General features: G+C 33.9%; 3 protein-coding genes across 3 annotated transcripts; 1 reads left to right on the top strand and 2 right to left on the bottom strand.

The window, feature by feature from the left end:
- The first annotated feature begins 1,814 nt into the window (after nucleotides 1-1,814).
- LOC132031427 (histone H2B-like) lies at nucleotides 1,815-2,451 on the top strand. Its single transcript, XM_059421392.1, has one exon. It carries the CDS (start codon nucleotides 1,876-1,878, stop codon nucleotides 2,290-2,292), a length of 417 nt encoding a protein of 138 aa, XP_059277375.1. The 5' UTR covers nucleotides 1,815-1,875; the 3' UTR covers nucleotides 2,293-2,451.
- A 1,848-nt stretch (nucleotides 2,452-4,299) lies between these two features.
- On the bottom strand, nucleotides 4,300-6,096 carry LOC132031426 (chlorophyll a-b binding protein 13, chloroplastic). The gene is made up of 3 exons (XM_059421391.1): nucleotides 5,890-6,096; nucleotides 5,130-5,291; nucleotides 4,300-4,887 (listed from the first exon to the last, which is right to left on the bottom strand). The coding sequence occupies exons 1-3, from the start codon at nucleotides 6,013-6,015 to the stop codon at nucleotides 4,378-4,380; spliced, it is 798 nt and encodes a 265-aa protein (XP_059277374.1). The 5' UTR covers nucleotides 6,016-6,096; the 3' UTR covers nucleotides 4,300-4,377.
- Nucleotides 6,097-7,793: 1,697 nt separating this feature from the next.
- LOC132031425 (large ribosomal subunit protein eL20z-like) lies at nucleotides 7,794-11,483 on the bottom strand. The gene is made up of 4 exons (XM_059421390.1): nucleotides 11,050-11,483; nucleotides 9,603-9,684; nucleotides 8,410-8,524; nucleotides 7,794-8,079 (listed from the first exon to the last, which is right to left on the bottom strand). Exons 1-4 carry the CDS (start codon nucleotides 11,261-11,263, stop codon nucleotides 8,032-8,034), a joined length of 459 nt encoding a protein of 152 aa, XP_059277373.1. The 5' UTR covers nucleotides 11,264-11,483; the 3' UTR covers nucleotides 7,794-8,031.
- Between the last annotated feature and the right edge of the window lie 872 nt (nucleotides 11,484-12,355).

Here is a 12,355-nt window from a genome sequence, read left to right as displayed (position 1 = left end):
TGGCATAGCAAGATCGTGAGCAAGTTGTGCAAGAACGTGAGTTAGTTGTCAAGTGCCGCACGTGCGCTTAGTTGAAGACTAAGGACGTGACATTATATACATATATAATTTTCGACGAAGTAGCGTCAGATGATACTCCTTATCATAAGGTACGTCCGCCTTGAGCCTCACAAAACCAAACTCCATATATGCGCCTCAAAGCATTTACAAGCACCCTTTCCAAGGACCAACCCAAAACAAGTCCCCAAAAGCATTTTAGATAAGTGGGCTTTTGGCCATAGGATTTGGAAGTCTGATTTCATATTTTAATTTCAAATTAGCGTTTTTTCATGAAATTTGCACAAAATTTTAACTTCAACTTCATATAATCTTAAATTCTTCAAAAAGTAGGATTTGAGATTTCAAATTATGATTTCAATTTTTTAAAATATAAAACTTGACACATAAGTTTATATTTTGTCAAAAAAGATCCATAAGTTGGTAGATATATTTTTTAAATGTAAAACTTGACTCAAAGAAACAATGTTGGTTCGTCTTCTCGGTCATCTATTGTCCGTAAAGACTAGTTACACTACAACCCATGTTTAATTTTTTTTGAAAACTTAAGTTCGATCAATAGAACTTGTATTTTCTAGAGGTCTTCTGGTAGCGTATTAACTTTGTTATGAACTATGGTTTGCTCATTTGGTAAGATTATATAAGAATTGAGAAAGTTTTGATAGTTTTCATAACTTATGGAATTTTCATGTTTAAGACAAAAAATACAACTTAAGAAATTCAAATTGCATGTCTAAACAAATCTTCGACTTCAAAACAACATGATTTCAAATCATGTCTAAACGGGGCCTAATACCTATTAATGCTTGTTATAGCTTGTTTAAGTGAAATCATAAAGGTAAAGTAATAAACATGAAAGAGTTATTAATCAAATACTACTCTATTACTCTATCCGTTTCATACCAAGTGGTGTTTTTAACTTGGATACACCTTAAGAAAATTAGTCACCCTTAGAAAGTAAAATGCATTTTACTAACTCGCACTTAATAAATGTCTTAAAAAAGAAGTAGCTCTTTGTATAATTTTTTGGTTATGTAAAATTTCCTTTATTTAAATAAGGCTAAATTTGAAATTACAAAATTAATGTCTTTTTGATTATGTGAAACGCCACTTATTTTAAAACAAAATAAAAAGATAAAAACATCACTTATTATCAAACTAATAGTAATAACAAAGTACCACAAAAATTTATTGTGATAAAACTTTTGCAGTTAAATTCGTTTTAGTATAATAGCCTGTTTGGCCAAGTTTCTAAAATCAACTTATTTTGATTTTTTTTTTCAGAAGTACTTTTCAAAAGAGTATTTTTGACAAAAAGCAATTTGTGTTTAGCCAATTAAGTTAAAAAATACTTTTGAGCAGCAATTAGTATTTGATCAAGTTTTAAAAAAATATTTCTAAGTGTATTTTTCTCAAAAGAGTTTTTAGGCAAAAACTATTTTTTTTAGCTTCTAAAAAGTTACTTCTGCTACAGAAATATTTATTTTTTCCATAAACTTGACTAAATACCTCAATTTTTTAAAATAAACACTTTTGGAGAAAATAAACTTGGTCAAACATGCTAACAATCAAGAGTGTGAATCAAAAACGAATACGACTACTAGGAAGGAGATCGAGTTTAATCCAAACACTTCTACACCGTTGATTGACTATAACATCCAACGGCTCAAACTCACAATCCGCGTCATCCCAAAGTAACCAATAACACCTAACCTTAACCTCCTATATAAACAAATCTCTTCATTCCCTTCACTGCACACAAATTCAAACTCAAAAAAAAAAAAAAAAAACCCCCCAATTTCACTACACTTAGCAAAAATGGCCCCAAAGGCAGAGAAAAAGCCCGCAGAGAAGAAACCCACCGCCACCGCCGAGAAAACAAAGGCCGGCAAGAAGCTGCCCAAGGATTCAGGCGCCGCAGCTGCCGGAGACAAGAAAAAGAAGAGGTCAAAGAAATCAGTAGAGACATACAAGATATACATATTCAAGGTGTTGAAGCAAGTTCATCCAGATATAGGGATATCAAGCAAAGCTATGGGTATTATGAACAGTTTTATTAATGATATATTTGAGAAGCTTGCTCAGGAATCTTCTAGACTTGCTAGGTATAATAAGAAGCCAACAATCACTTCTCGGGAGATTCAAACTGCCGTCCGGTTGGTTCTTCCTGGCGAATTGGCAAAGCACGCTGTCTCTGAGGGTACTAAGGCTGTTACCAAGTTTACTAGCTCTTAGAAATGTGTTAGGTTTTGTACTGATTTTTAATTTCTGTTGTGAGTTTATGATTTTAATTAGGGTTTGGTGATGTAAAGACTTAAATTTCAATAGGTTTGAATCCATTGGAAAGTAAGACGAAAATTGAGGAGATAAATTGACGCTACTCTTGATATTCGATTTGTTTGTTTTAATAGATTTCTATTCAAGTTTTTTTTTTTTATTTTTTTTTATTTCAATTCCCAATTTGTTTGTGTCAAGCCATCAACACTAATATTATTTAGGGAAAATGGTCAAAAATATCCTTCTACTTTGGAAAAATACTAAAAATATTTTCTGAATTTATTTTGAATAAAAAATATATCCCTTTCATTCTTAAAATTATCAAATATACTTCTGTCTTGATGGAAATTATCTCCCCAAATAATTTTTTTTTTTAAATCTGCTCTATCATTTAAATTCGATATAATTAAATAATAATCTATAAGATCCTCTTATATGTAGGTATGAAGTTTGAGAAAATTGGGGAAATAAAGAGATCTTATGAGTTATTATTAAGTTAGGTAGGGTTTAAATGATGGAGCGGGTTTATAAAATAATTTCAAATTATTTTGAAAAATAATTTTTGTCAAGATAGGGGAATATTTGAAAACTTTAAGGACGAAAGGGGCATTTTTGATTCAAAATAAATTCGGAGTATATTTTTAGCTCTTTTTCCAAAACAGAGGGGTATTTTTGACCCTTTCCCCCATTATTTATATCTTTGTGTAATATTATACTATGTTGTACATTGAGTCATTGTGTTTGTGTGAATCACTGTACTCCTAAAAGGTCATCTCCAATAAAGTACGATAACATCCAGTAGAGGATCTATGACAGTTAAGTAATAGTCATAACGTGCAAAAGTTTATGTTACTTACCTATTATTATCTGTGTTAACAATACAAAAAGTGAATAAGTTTGGTCCTTGGTTAAACAAAATCCCAAAAAAATAACAGAATATATTACACTGTGTGTTAAAGTGACGGTAGTTACATTATGGTGATGTTGTGACTTAAAGTCCTGTAATTGTCACCTTTCTCCAATAATTATTCCCTTCTACCTGAAATCCCGTACATCAGGCTCCTTAATGTAGAAGCAAGGATCTCTAATCGGGCGACAAATATATAGATTTCATCAATGGAAGGATTCAATAATTAGAAAATTGAAGTTTGAATTGGGGAAAGCCTATAAAGTCTTCGGTTAGGTAACAGTTTGTTGTTGGACTGGTTTTTTCGATAAATAGACTTGCTCAGTATGCCGCTTATGATTTGTTGATATTGAGACTTGCTCTTTTGTGGAGAATACAATAACATACTCAGTGTGATCCCACAAGTGGGATACACAAACCTTACCCCTACCTTGGAGGTAGAGAGGTTGTTTCTAAAAATTTGGAGGCCTGTGGCTGTGATTTACAATTCTTTCGTTTATTGCTCTTTTATGGGACAAGTTATACTAACTGTTGTTAATACGATGGCTCAATGTGAAGATATGAATTCTGTAGTAGTATGACCTTTATTGAGAGTAATGTATGTTCACAGAGCTTTGATGGCCGTGGAGGATAGCAAGTTTCAAGAGTTTCTTGACCTCACTGATTGTTGCTACAATTTCTCTATTAAATGGAAACAGCCTCTCTACCTCACAAGGTAGGGGTAAGGTCTGCGTGCATTCTACTCTCCCCAAACCCTACTTGTCGGATTATACAGGGTATGTTGTTGTTGTAATCAAAGTAACCAATTATTATATGGAGAATCCTTAACTAGTTTTCTTCTTGACCTCACTGATTAGTTTTCTGGGTTTTGTTAGTCTAGGACCAAAGTTGTCCACTTTTTTTATAAACATAAAGGATATTTTGTGTTTAGTGATATAATATAAAGGACCAAAATGCTTCTAGTCCCATACTTGAGGGACTATTGGGTTTTTTCCTCAATTTTAAACAAGTTGATAGTGCAAAAAAATATTAAAGTATAACTACTACACTCAAAATGATTTCATCTACAACATATTTGCATTTCTGAAGATACAGTTACAACAAAAGTACTTTGAAAGATTGAAACATAAATCATCTTAAGATCCAGGAACAAATTTAGTAGCATAAACCCAAGCATTGTTAGCAACAGGGTTGTCAAGGTGGTCCAATAGGTTTTCAAGAGGGCCTTTGCCGGTGACAATAGCCTGGACAAAGAATCCGAACATGGAGAACATGGCCAATCTTCCGTTCTTGATCTCCTTCACCTTGAGCTCAGCAAATGTAGTAGGGTCATCAGCTAGGCCGAGCGGGTCAAAGTATTGACCACCAGGGTATAGATTGTTGCCTTCTCCAACTCCGTCAAGTCCATTAATTCTGAAACCTTCGACAAGTCCCATAAGCACCACTTGGAAACCTAGCACAGCTAGGATACTTTGTGCATGGACAAGGTTTGGGTTGCCTAAGTAGTCAAGTCCGCCTTCGCTGAAGATTTGTGCTCCTGCTTTGAACCATACTGGTTCTTTGAAGTCTACCTTCACCCATTTTTCAAGGACTTCTGGGGTAATGCAACCTAGTGCACCAAGCATTGCCCATCTCCCATGGATAACCTAAATAGTTCAATGTTAATAAGCAAATGCCCAAAAAGAGGGGGGGGGGGGGGGGGAAGAGAGGCTGACTTTGAAAAGAAAAAGGCAGATCTAAAGCGAATTTTGTAAGTTCAATTGAACTCATAGCATTCAGCTCAAAAAAAGTACATATATGATAAAATTATAATTATTTTGATATCATTAAATCTAAATTTTGAATTTGTCTCTAACCGGAAAGGAAATAAGACTAGTAATTAATGTACCTCAAGAGCCCTGTTCTTGGCAAAGGCTTCGGGATCAGCAGATAAGCCAGCAGTGTCCCATCCATAATCACCGGGGAATTCTCCGGTCAAGTATGAAGGAGTTTGAGCAGAAAAGGGTCCCAAGTACTTGACGCGGTCGGGTCCGTACCACAAATCATTACCCTAACCAAATCAAAAGAAGAACAGACAATAGAAAATCACTTCAGTGTACTGAAACAGAATCCAGGAAGGAAAGGGTTAGATCATGTAGATTTGTCAGTTTGCTCTGTATAAATAACTTTGAGTAAGGCTATAAAGTTTGACAAAATCTAGGTGCTTTTGTGCTACTCCTTTTTAAGGTAGATTGCCTTCTATTATCATCTTTAGGTATCTTATAGTATAAACCAGGGATAATTCTAAGTTGTCTCATTTCATACCTATGCCCTTATTTCTTTCAAGGTTATAGAGAAAAAGACATGTTTTCTTTCTCCTTATTTTGTGTTCTTTTATCATCAATTCAAGATTTGAGCTAGGTGTCTTCTCTGAAGTAAAAAGGATGTCAGTAGTATAAAGATTTTTGACATCATCAGTGAATTTTAACTTGGACATGTTAGTTACTAGTATCATTTTTTACCAGGTCACCTATTGATCTTTTATCACAAAGATTTACCAGTAATTACCTTACAATGAACTTAATTATGTAAATATTATTTACATCATCAGTGCATACAAGTTAAACTCGGATAAAAAATCAAAACATGGGAAGGAAGGGGATATATACCATGGTGAATCTGGCAGAGCCCACAGGAACGACATCTCTAAGAGGGTTAGCATTCTTGGTTTGGCCCAAGAATGGTGTTGCTCTAATAACTGTGGTGGAGCTGGCTGTTGCTGCCATTGATGCCATTTTCTTGAAACCTCACAGTTGATTAAGCTTTCTTGTATTAATAATATATAATTTGCTGGGCAAATCTGGATGGCTCTAAGGAGGGAATTGATTCTTATTTGTATAGAGAAAGTGAGAATCCTACGTGGGTGGCTAGGATTGCACAAATGGAAATTGTGGTTGGAGATTTTTGTGGTTTGTTGATTAACCAATCAGAAGGCTTGAGAAGATTTGAAGTATATCTCCAAGTCATATCATCCTATCCTGATTTTTTTTATCTTGTTCTCCAGCAAATAATCAACGTTGAGGGCAAAAAAGAAAATATTCCCCTTGTTTCGATCTAAGTGTTCTATTTTAATTAATTTGACTAGATATACAGTTTTAAAAAATTAAGAGACGTTTGAATCTTATGCACTTAAATTAAGAATGTCTAATGAATGTATCAAAATGTTATTTGAATCTTGTAGTATTATACACGTTGTGTAGAATGTTGGAATTAAGAGCACCAAATATAGAAAGAGACAAAAAAGAACTCCCTTGAAATATTTAATCCGACTCTCAAGATTTTTTTTTTTAATGAAAAAGTGAAAAGGAAACATCGATTAATATTTTTCAAAATGTTCTTTTATCATTTTTATTTGTCATGGTTTCTTCATTTTCGTATTTTCTTTTTTCAAAACTGGTTTAAAATATTTTCTTTTTCTTTTTTTGGTAAGTGTCTATCAGAAACAACCTTTCTACCCCTATAAGATAGGGAAAAAGTGTGCGTACACAATATCCTTCTCAAACCCACTTGTCGGATTACATTGTATGGTGTTGTATGTTCTTTTGTCATTTTAATGCGAGAAATATTAGAATAAGAATAAGAAAAGCTCGAGAATCCTAAACACTCTGTCAATTTTAATACAATATTTTTCTTTACACCGGCATAATGGTACGAGAAAAATTAGCAATTAGCACCAAAATATCGATTAAATTAAGATGTACATTACACAGTTGAAAAGAATTTTGTTCACCACAACTCATCTTTCAATCTTTGAACATTGATTGGTCACGTTCAGCTTAAACCAACCATTCGACCACTTGAATCCAAATGTGTTCGATTTGATAGAACAGTTCGATTTGATAGAACACATTTGTGCAACTTCTAGAATACAAAGTGCTAAATAAAATGCCACAAAAGTGGTTATTTGTGCAAAACAACACATTTGTTTTAGTCAAAATGAGTTGGATCTAAAGGAGTGAGTTATAAGCCCAACTGAAAAACTGATTTTCTACTTGTTTGTTTGATTGATTTTTTAACTTTAATCACAGAAATAAGTTACTAAAACATGATTTATTGAACATGTTAAAATATGCTTACATTTAATATCATTTTTCTTTTCTATGTCCTTGGCCAAAAAACACTCATGGAATGATTTGAGCTAGCAATATAACCCAAGTTGATCCAACCTTTTTGACTTACACTCATTATAACCTTTACAAGTTGACCCAAATCTTTTTTGAATCATTGCATTTCTTATCAAAAACAATTCCTCCAATACAAAAGGCAGAGGAGATCAACTCCTACCTTAAATACTGGGATGTTTTTTCCCACCTTTATCCGCACAATATTTTCAAAAATTATTATTATGATGGTAGTGTTTGGCCAATTTATGCGAACCTTGACTGTTCTACCTTCCGGCTTCCACCAACACAAATACTTGATAACTCTGTTCACCAAGCACAAGAAAGTTCCGTTGAATCTAACCCATTGGTAATAAGTTAATTTACAGTTTCTGGTGAGTTCTGGTGCAAAATATAAGTAACAGGATTTCACTTGATTACCAGTACTTACAAATGCATACTCTTGCCACAATTACAGCAAACTATTCACAAGCAGATCTTAAAAGAACATTAACAGTGTTGGAAGCTTTCATTAAAACACAAGAAGGAACCAAAGATATGCAATTTTTACTTACATCTGAAAAAATACACATTAATCAAGCCAGATAGAGTTCCGATATGAATACACACAGATTGATGACCACTCTCCAATCAAGTGTGCGACAGACCAAATATGAGGGCAAAAGTAGCAAGAACAGCCTGCAACACACAATAGTATTATTACATGACGCATTAACCTGTCAGCTAATGGCAGAATACTATGGTTTTGTTTTCAATTCATAGAGATTCTGATTAAATTTAACCAACAGTAATCATAATTTTCCCAAATAATACACTAAGAGTTAATTTGGATATTTTATTCTGTATTATTTTCCTTTTCCCAAATACACAATAGAGAAGATACATCATACATGTGCATAAGAAAGTCTCAAATTTAATACAACACATTAGCTTCAAACCTTGACGTTGTAGCCAAAAGATAATTTAAGCAAGTTAATACAACTGCCTAATATAAAAAAGATGACTTACAGCAATGGTGCACACGATGTATCCTGGTTTCTCTCGAGGATCAATTTGTGCACAAAGCAGGACAAATGCACCTAGATACCAAGGGATGCCAGCAAGAAGGAAACCGATAATGAACCTTCAAAATGAAAAACCAAAATGAAAGCTAAAGTATTGTCGAATGTGAGACGCCTCAAAATACATAAGGTCAAATTGCAGGATTTTAGTATCTTAATCAACTGATGATACCAGGCAAGACAAACTTTCTAACGTCAATCTTTACCAATGTTCACTATACATCAACAGATCTAGTATAGTAACTATGAAGAAGTCCAAATTTGACTAAAGTGTTCAATAGAAGTTCTTGTATCATCCATCATTCTGATATCACAGGTTCTATAGCCTGTTCTTTATCACTGCTATGAATGATATTAACATAAATATGCTTTAGTGGTTTGCTTTTGTCCTTCCTAGAGAAAAGAATTATGTGAAAAAGCTCCTCCTTAGAGAATGAATGCAAGAATGCTGCAAGATTTATAAGCCTTTCCAACCAATAAAGATAATAGAAGAACAAAGAAACCCCAGAGTGAAAAGAATATCTCCAGCATCTTTGAAGCCTCAAGCCACTAAATGCAATGTTCAATGAATCCACTTTCTCTTTCACGGGTTCTTTTCAAGCTACCAATTTCTCCCAAAACACGCTCTCTTGGAAGAAAATATGAAAGATCAAGGACACAATTTCCCGCATGCTTTCAAGGAACGGTCTAGAGCGTTTGTTTACTTTTTTTTTGATTAAGCACCGGGTGTCCGAGTCTCTTTGAGCCCCGACTAATCCCGGGGGTGCACAGGAGCGTTTGTTTACTTTTCTTCTTCTATTTCCTTAACTTCGATGGTATGCGTTTGGAGATTGGATCTATTAGCTCTAGAATTGCTAGGAAAATTTACCCTGTGGTAACCAAGACAAGAAACAGCAAATGCGTATCTTCTTGTGGAGAAAGGAGACACAAATCGAGAGAATGGAATATAAAGCAAACGGATTACAAAGATTACACCTTCACTTAGCCTCCAATATACTCTTGAGCAAATCTTAAGACTAGTATTAGTCATATGGCTATGGAAGATAACTAGCATGAAAGCAGCATATGTTACTAAAATCATAAAGCAACATGAAATTCAATTTGAGTTCTGATTAATTAAGGGGGAGGGGAGGAGCTTACATGAACCATCCGAGACCAATACCACAGCAAGGAAGGCGATGCTCTCTCTCAGGTCTTCCTTCAGGATCAGGAGCAATATAACCTAAAAAATCACGAAAAGTGGCAGAATATTTTAAGTGAATAGTTCCGAACTTCCGATAAACAAATAGTAATACTGATGCTCCAAATGATAGAACTCAACGATAGTCTCTTCATAGTGCCTTAAAAATATAACAAAGCTTAACCCTGTAAGACTAATCCCTCATAATAAGATTAAGATATATCAAGTTCATCATTTGTAACGCCAAGATGAATTGTAGCTAATCAATCAATCAACTAGGCTTCAATCATAAACTAACTGTGGCCAAGACAGGCATAGGCAAATCAAGAATATAATCAATTGGTTCAACTGAATCCAACTTTTTCAATACAGAGGATAGATATATATGTTAAAGAATCACTAAAGTTTCAAAAGTGTAATGAGTTCAGCAGTAGGAACCTAAAGATTGAACCTATCGAATTTAAATCTTGGACCCGCCTACGGGATATGAATTCCTTATAATTATGCTTCTATGGAAATTTAGCATTTGCCTATTTTTACACTGTCAACCTACTTACAAATTTCTTATGGCTTCATTTCAAGTTATTATTTCAATTGTGCTTGTCCATATCAAAGTCAAATCCAGCCTAAACCATGAAAATAACATCAAAGACAGCCAGGATTTTTAACTTATGGGTTCTGGATCACATTCTTTACTTGCTTAACGGATTCTGATAGACTATTTACACATATTAAATGAATTTTTTAACACAAATATAGAGTTTGAGCTAAAGCTATTGGATCTTGCTGACCTACAAAGGTGGCTCCTACCGTAATCAAAGACTCGTCCCCATCCCAATTTATGCGACACTCTTTTTTTTTAGTTTGTCCCAAGAAGAATGATATCTTTCTATGTTTAGTAGTAGTAATTTAACTTTAAACACTTCATTTTACCCTTAATGAGATGATTTCTAATCACAAAATTTCTATTGCTTGTTTTAGACCACAAGTATCAAAAGTCTTCCATTTAAACTCTGCGTCCAGTCAAACACCTTCATATAAATTAGGACAGGGAAGGAGTAATTTTTTCAAGCTTGTGATTGCAGTAGTTAATTATCGTCAAGGGCATATTTGTGTACAAAATTTGGGACACGTGAACCCATGATTTCTCTGTAAAATTAGGTATTTTATGTGTGTGTGTGTATATATATTCTAAAATAGATATAATATTGACTGCTAGAATCATGCTGCAAAAAGGTCAAATGATGCACTTGAACGGCGGTTGACTTTTTTACATTTTTTCCTTTTTTTTTTTTTTTTTTTTTGGTGTGATGCACCCGGGCATGTTCTAAAAATCCTGGATTCGACTCTAATTATCATGATCATGAATATTGAAGACAGCATAGGAACAGAGAGTGGAAGAAGAACCTGGAACAGCCTGATAACCATGTGCATAGTGTTCAGGTGTAGGTGTCCCCGTGGCGCCAGGAGGAGGAACTGGCTGAGGAAAAGTTCCATATTCAGGAGGCGGCTGAGACGGAGGCGGTTGGTCGTCTCCGTGGTGGTGGTGGTGGTGGTGGTGATGGGGGAGAAAGCGGTCTAGATGGTGGCGAAGATGACTTTTCTTGCTGTCTTCACTCATTGAATTCTTTCAAATGATTGAATTCAAGAAAATTAGTTGTTGGAGTTTTCAAGAAAGTGGTAGTTGAACTTTGTAGTTGTGGAAGAATTACTAACAGGTTTGACTTTAGAATATTGGATCAGCTATGTTTGTTTGCCTCAGTGACCTGGTGTTCGTTGGCTTTGTCGTTATGATTGACTAATTATGAGTTTCCACTTGGATATGTGCAATCGTCAGATACAAAAAAAAAAAAAGGAGGGGAAAATAGGAAGTTCTTGGTGGCTTTTGGATAAGTGTTGACAATGTAGAAAAGTGACTCTCATGCTGCAGATGGCAACTGGCAACTGGCAACACCAACATTTAATATGCATTTGGGCAAATAAAAAATTTGAGAAAAAATAGTAGGAGCATTTAAAGGTATTTGAAAATGCGTTTAATTTGAAAATAAAAATAAAAATAAGTTTGTGAGTAAAAACAATTTTTATTTGAAAACTGGTCAAAATTACTTTTTCAAACTTGAAACTCATTTTCAAAAAATATTTAAAAAGTCAGTTCAATATATAACCAAATCTTAAAAAATATTTTCCAGAAATTTATAGGGACAAAGCAACCTTTCCGGTGTTTACAACTTTACATATAGTTTTGGGCGGTTAGGATTTTCTCTTATAACTTTAATAATTATTCATTTACTCTTCTTACCGACACTTGAGAACTTTTACTGCTCCCTCCGGATCAAAAAAAAAAAATTCGCTTAGTCAGTTGCACACCCAAAAATACTAACTTCTAGACAAAAATAGATAATTTGATTAAACTACCCCTAATTAAATGAGCATTAAGATTTAATCATATAACACTTAATAGGGACAAATCTAAAAAAATAAAGTTAATTCTTTCTTGATTTGATAAGTAGTCACTTTTTTTTACCCAAGAAAAAAAGGCTAAGTAGACACTTTTTTAGATCCGGAGAGAGTATTATTAATCTTTAATACTCAAAATTTCATCAAAGCGTTATGCAATTTGCTAAGTAGGCGTTTGGACATGCGATTTCAATCATGGAATGAAATCCCAAATCGTCCAAAAAGGCATGATTTGGAATTTAAAATCATGATTTCA

The sequence above is a fragment of the Lycium ferocissimum genome, chromosome 9 (genome assembly GCF_029784015.1).
Source record: "Lycium ferocissimum isolate CSIRO_LF1 chromosome 9, AGI_CSIRO_Lferr_CH_V1, whole genome shotgun sequence".
NCBI classification, from domain to species: domain Eukaryota; kingdom Viridiplantae; phylum Streptophyta; class Magnoliopsida; order Solanales; family Solanaceae; genus Lycium; species Lycium ferocissimum.
This window is presented reverse-complemented; position numbering and strand designations above follow the sequence as displayed.